Here is a 6,111-nt window from a genome sequence, read left to right as displayed (position 1 = left end):
GATTTGCTCCGAGGTTGAGGCCTGTCCCCAGGGGTAGGGGGCTGGGGGAGGCTCTGGGCTGCATGGCCGACTGTCTCTGTGATGCTCTCTTCCCAGCGGGGATCCAGCTTTGCGACTGTCTGGGGAGCCACAGTCACCTGCGTCTCTGTTACATTCTGGACGATCTTCCGATCTTCGGACACGGGTTCGGCTCGCCCGGGCGGCAGCCTGCGCTCCCCGAGGCGCCGGAGGGCCAGGGGAGCGTCCCTGCCCTCCCTGACGGACGGCCCCCTGGCGCCACCGCTGCCGCCTCGGCCTGTGTGCGCGTCCACAGAAGTCCCCACTGGCCACGGGGAGTGGGCCCGGCCGGCCGGGGGCTCACACCAGGCCGGGCATCTGCGCCCGCAGGAAGGGCACGGAGGCGGCGGCTGGGAAGGCGGCCAGCGGGTAGGCGAGGGCCCCGGAGAAGCCGAGCAGCGGCGGGGGCGGTGCGGGCGCGGCGGGCGCCAGCGGGAAGGGCAGCGCGGCGGGAGCTCCGGCGGCGGCGGCGGCGGCCGGGGGGCTTTCGTGGTAGAGCACGGGCACGCGGACCAGGCGCTGCGCGCCCGGCGGGGACAGGCTGGCCGCCTCCAGCTCAGCCGCCAGCTGCCGCTTCCACTTGTTGCGGCGGTTCTGGAACCAGATCTTGACCTGCGTCTCGGTGAGCTGCAGAGAGGCGGCCAGGCCGGCGCGCTCTGCGCTGCTCAGGTAGCGCTTCAGGTCGAAGGTGGACTCGAGCTGGAAGACCTGGCTGCGCGAGAAGACCGTGCGCGTCTTCTTCTTGCGGCCGCCGCCCCCGCCGCCGCCGCGCGCCTCCCCCGCCGCCGCCGCCGCCCGGGCCTCGGCCAGCTCCGCCGCCTCCTCCGCGCCGGCTGCCGGGCCTCTCGCCGCCACCTCCGCCGCCTCCCGCTGCACCGCTCCCGGCCCGGGGCCCCGCGGCCAGGTGCCCTCTGCGCGGCCCATCTCCTCGCCCGTCTCCGGTGAGTCCCGGTCGCTGGCTGCAGGGGGGAGAGGAGGAACATGGGTTGGTTCTGGAGGCTGATCCCCCGGCCCTGTCGCTGAGGCCAGCTGCTTCCCCCGTGAGGTCACCCACAGCCACAAGCAGGGAAATTGTCCCCACGCAGCCCCACCTACGGCAGATCTCATCCTGGGACCGGAGAAAGGCAGAGCATCTGGAGGTGAACTTGAAGACCTGAGCGATGCTCCAAACCAACACGCTGGCCACACACTCACGCCCAGAACCGCGCATCCACACGGAGGGCAACAGAGGGAAGACGGAAGAAAAGGAACACAAAAACACAAACAGAAACACAAAAAGAAGACTGACTCCCTTAAACAGTGACTTCGAATCAACACACACAAAAGCCCCGGAGGTACACCTCACTGAGGAAAGGATGGTCCTTCTGAGAAATGTACACACCAGAAACCAGCACAGAGAGGCCCTCATCTCTAGCACTCAGCCCTAGGCCAAGTCCCCCGGTACAGAAATAAAGACTTGCCATGACCTCTCCCCACTCAAGCTCAGGAGCAGATGCAGAATGCCCGCTTGCATAGAAATATTCCCATTGATGGAGGATAAGCAAATGCAAACAATTCCCCAAACCAAACTCCAACCAGGTGACACTGGGAACCTATTCTCCCCCATTTCCTGTGCCCCTAATTCAAATGTCCATGGAGATGTGCCCTCTCTACCCAAAATCACACTCAGAGGGAGTGCAGACAAGGGCAGCTCTGGCTCCGTAGAAACACGGGGCAGCCGCATCTCACCCCAGACACACTGGGCCCATGGTTGAGCCTGTGGGTTTGGGGCTACAAAAGCCCACAGAGGGTTCCTGAGCTCGTATTCCAAGTACCAAGCTGCACACAATCTCCCAGAGGAGACGCCTCCCTCTCCCCAGGGTTGGCAAGGGATGATGCCTCCAGGTGAAAGACTCTGCCCAGGACCCAGGTGCTGGTCCAGATTCCAGGCCCAGCTTGAAAAGGGCAGCCGCCTGACTTCCAGGCTCAGGAGGCCAACTCAGGCCAGTTTCCCTTGTGCCTCAGGCTGAGGCTCCTGGACACAGGCCGCAGGTCAGCATTGTGGCCATCGAGTACAGCTTGGCCCGGCCCGCCCTCAGAAGGCAGCGGTGAGCCCACAGCGTGAGCAGTCCACAAGGTGTGCAAACACCGGCAGGCTTGTGTCTGTAGCTCGGTCCCTGCGCTCCGCGGCTCCCCTGGAGGTGTGCAGATTTGCGTGCGTCCCTGCCCAACCCTGGTGGCATGAGCCCTCATGGTGTCCAAAGAGGGGTCAGGCTCCAGGCTGGCATGTGTGCGACCAGATATGGGGGGGCCCAGACTCACAGAGGCCCACGTGCTGCCACACGAAGCCAAGCCAGGCCTGCCAGCTCTGGTACAAAATAGGGACCCCTAACCCGCATTATACGAAAGAAGGACCGGCTCTTTGGCGGCTGCCTGTGGGGCTGCAGCTGGAGAAGAACCCCAGGGACAAGAGGGGAATGCATTCCCTCCCCCAAGACCCTTTTCAGAAACACCCCCAGAAGGGTACTACGTTTGATCACTCAATTTCGGGGCAAACACTGAGGCCTGCTCGAGCTTCCCGGAAGGGAAGGGGGTAGGGGCCCGGGACCTTCTGGGTGTAGGCTCTGAGATGTGGGTCCCTTTGCGAGGGGCTCAATCCCACACCAGAGAAGGGGTTATCCAAGAGGTGAGAGGGGTCTGGCCCACCTACTACCGCCCTCCTCACCCGCCCCCCAGCACTCGCTAACTTTCGCTTGGAGCTGAAAGTATTTCAGAGCAAGAGCCTGGAAGAGTCTTCAGCTGGCCTCACAGTGTGCGTTTGGGGGTGGGGGGGGAGCTGGCAAAGCCTGGGGGCTGAGGTTAGAATAGCTTCCTAGTCCTCTTGCCCCGGGGCTTCCTCCAAACGGCAGGTCCCCAAGGGAGGCAGGGACCCTGGGGAGGGGAGCAGAACTCAGGGGCTGGGGCGCCCAGTCAAGAGGGGCGATCGATTGGGTTCCAGGGCTGAAAAACCCCCCACCCCCAGACTCAGAGCCCTCAGCAGGGAACAAAGGCGGGGGAGGGGGAGGGGCAGGAGAGGGGTGGGACTGGGGGCTTCTTGCATTGCACAGCCACAGCCAAGGGGCTTGGGAGGCCCAAGAGGGAGACCCAGGCCCCTGCCCCAGGCCCTGGCTGCAGCTTGTAGAGGAGATGGGACTTTGGGGACACGGCTGCTGGGGAAGACCGCTGTCCCCCCCGTCCAGGCCTCCACAACAGTGGTTCCCTCTGCTCAACGCCCCCTTTATTTTGCTGAGTCTGACTCTGTCTTCTGACCCTCTCTCTTTCCTTCTTTTATCTTTTCTCTGTTCTTCTCTCCATCACTTACGGGTTTCTTTTTGCTTGTTTTTCATCTTCTCTTCCCCCCCTCCTTTCTCCGCCCCCAACATCCCTCTCTTTCTTCTCTGTCCTTTTCTCTTCTTTTCTGCCCCTCCCCCCGTGCCCCCTCCCATGGCCTGCCTTTCCCTGTTGTATTCCCCACCCCCCTTCCTTTTCTCTTCTTAGCTGTCTGTTGTCCCCTGTCCCCAAGTTCCTCTCCGAGGGCTCTCCAGAGCCTGGTGATGGGTGAAGCCCAGAGCCTGGGAAACCTTCTCCCTGCATGGGGACCCTGTCCTGGAGAGTGGGCCTCCAAACCTGCTCAACCAGGGGCTCTGCTGGGGCCGACACGACCCAGAGCCCCCTACAGACGAGGAGGATGGCCCAGAAAGGGCGCCAACGAACTCAAAGTCCCCGAGCAAACGTTCGGGGAAGAAGCCCGGCCGCCCCCGCGTCCCCCCCTTCCCCGCGCCCTCACTCACTGTCAGGGCTGAGGCCGCCTCCGTAGCCTCCGTGCGACCGCGAGTACCAGCGCGTGGCGCCTCCGCAGCCCAGAGCGTAGGGCGGCCCGGGACCCGGGGGCGGCCGGGGACCGAGGCCCAGCGCGCCCGGCCCAAGCAGCGCCCGGGCCCGCGCGTCCCCGCTCGGCCCGGAGCCCGCGCGCAGCTGTCTCCGCCGCTGCAGCCGCCGCCGCCGCCGTGCCTGCTCCGCGTCCTCGTCCTCAGGGTCGTCGTCGTCGTCCTCCTCGTCCTCGCGGCCGCCGCCGCCGCCCTGGGCCGCGCGCCCAGCGCCCTTGGCCTCGGCTGCCAGCAGGTTCTCTATGAGGAAGGAGGAGGCGCGGGCCGGCGTGGCGCGCCCGGGCTCCGTCAGCTCGTCCGGCATCGCGGCCGCCGGTCCGTCGGGCTCTGCCGGGCTCCTCGGGGTTCCGGGAGCCCGGGGTGCGGCCGGTCCCGGTCCCCGCTGGGGCCGCTGGCGCGCGGCTCCTTGGCGCACGCGCGGGCCGGCCCTGGAGCCGCTGCCCGGAGCGCTGGCGTCGGGCCCCGCGGGGCAGGCAGCGGCCTCCGCGCCGGACTGGGCTGGGCCGGGAGCGGGTGCGCGCCGACAGCTGGCCGGGCAGCCGCCTCGCTCGCCTTTCACGTCGCCGCTCTGGTCGCCGCCCGGGCCGGCCCCGCTGGGGGCGGGGAGGGCAGGGGAGGGGCCAGCAGGGGCGGGGCGGCGCGGGCCGGGCGGGCAGCCAGCTCAGCCTGAGGATGCCGCGCCGGCCCCGAGTGCGGCCACTGCTCGGAGACGCCGCCCGGATCCGGGCGCGCAGGCGGTCGCGCGTCCGAGGGCGGGCGGCCGGCGGCCCAGGCGGGGGGTCGCGGCCAGTTCGGCCCCGCGTGGTTCATTCCCCGGGCCCGAGCCACCCGAGCCGGGGGTTGGAGAGGTGGGGCCTCGGCCGCGGGGCCGCCTATTGGCTGCGGGGCTCCGATGAGAAACAGACTGGCCAATCAGTGTCCGGCAAGGGCAGTAATTACCTCGCGGAGGGGAGAGTGTTGGACCGAGAGTGAGGAACTGCGTGTGTGCGCGCGCACGAGTGGTGTGTGTGTGTGTGTGCGCGCACGTGTGTGTGTGTGCTTGTATGTATTTGTGTGCGTGTGTATACCGTGGCAGGAAGACCCCGGGGCTTCCAAGAAACAGCAAGAGAATGGGTTAGTCATTTTTTTAGACTCCGGGTGTCAAGGCTGCAAAATTGTGGCATATTTTTAATATTTACACTTAATGAAATATGCTTTTAATGCCAAAGGTAGTGCGACAGAACTCTCTAGTTCTCAGATTCAGGCTCAAAATGTAAGAAAATGCTATCCCCCACCCCTATCCCCTTGGCCCTGCCGGCAGAACGCCCGATGTCACACCCGCTGAGCGACAGCGGGTCTCCACCGTCCTGCTCCCTAGGAGGCCCGGGCCTTAGTGGCGGTCCGGGAGCCATTGCCCTGGCCGCGTAGGTCTTGGGGGCAGGCCCTGACTGTAAAGCGTTGGGGAGTCCCCTCCCACTTCTGCAGCAGGGAGTGCGGTGACCGAAGTGCATCCCGGCCCACGGCGTCGCCCTCGGAGCTGTGGCCACTCAAGAGTAACCTTCTGACCGGCTTCCTCTGGGAGCGGGTGACGGCCGAGTCACCGGACGGCAGCGCAGATGCGCGGGCGCAGCAGGCTTCACCGGACGCGAGTTATCGCGGAGAGATACATCCAGCCTCCCAGTGCCATCCAGGGGCCGCGACCAACGGAGTGCCGCCCGCCGCCTCGCTTTAATTTTCAAAACAACCACGGTGGAGGGAGCATCAACCCCATTTTCCAGAGGGAAAAACAGAGCCGAGGAGAGACCATTCCAGATGGTAAGTAGCTCTGGCAGGCCTGGAATTCCGACACTCAGGGCCTGGGGCCCTTCTGGCACCGACAGCCCCAGAGTCGAATGGGGATGGGAGCGAGAAGCAGCCGAGCAGCGGGTCTGGGAGGCCGGGAGGCCGGGTGGGGCTGAGGCCTAGCCGAGGGACCTTGCCGGCCCGTGGCCGCGGAGACAAAACGGTGAGCGCTTCGGGTGCGTCTTCTGGCTGCAGAGGGAGCCGGCCACCACCACCCCCGCCCCGCGCCACCCCCTTACCAGCTTACCACCCTGAGCGTACCTACCCACTGCTGCCGGGAGGGACCTCTGGTGCCCAGTGGCCTGGAGACCTTGGGTGGGAGGCGGGC

The 6,111-nt window shown here is 66.0% G+C and overlaps 1 protein-coding gene across 1 annotated transcript; it reads right to left on the bottom strand.

The window, feature by feature from the left end:
- Nucleotides 1–357: 357 nt before the first annotated feature.
- On the bottom strand, nt 358–4,266 carry HMX1 (H6 family homeobox 1; the record flags this gene model as incomplete). The annotated part of the gene is made up of 2 exons (XM_079705914.1): nt 358–1,016; nt 3,867–4,266. The coding sequence occupies 2 exons, from the start codon at nt 4,264–4,266 to the stop codon at nt 358–360; spliced, it is 1,059 nt and encodes a 352-aa protein (XP_079562040.1).
- Nucleotides 4,267–6,111: the final 1,845 nt, after the last annotated feature.

This window comes from Hyperoodon ampullatus (assembly GCF_949752795.1).
Source record: "Hyperoodon ampullatus genome assembly, chromosome: 1".
In the NCBI taxonomy this organism is placed as follows: Eukaryota; Metazoa; Chordata; class Mammalia; order Artiodactyla; family Ziphiidae; genus Hyperoodon; species Hyperoodon ampullatus.
This window is presented reverse-complemented; position numbering and strand designations above follow the sequence as displayed.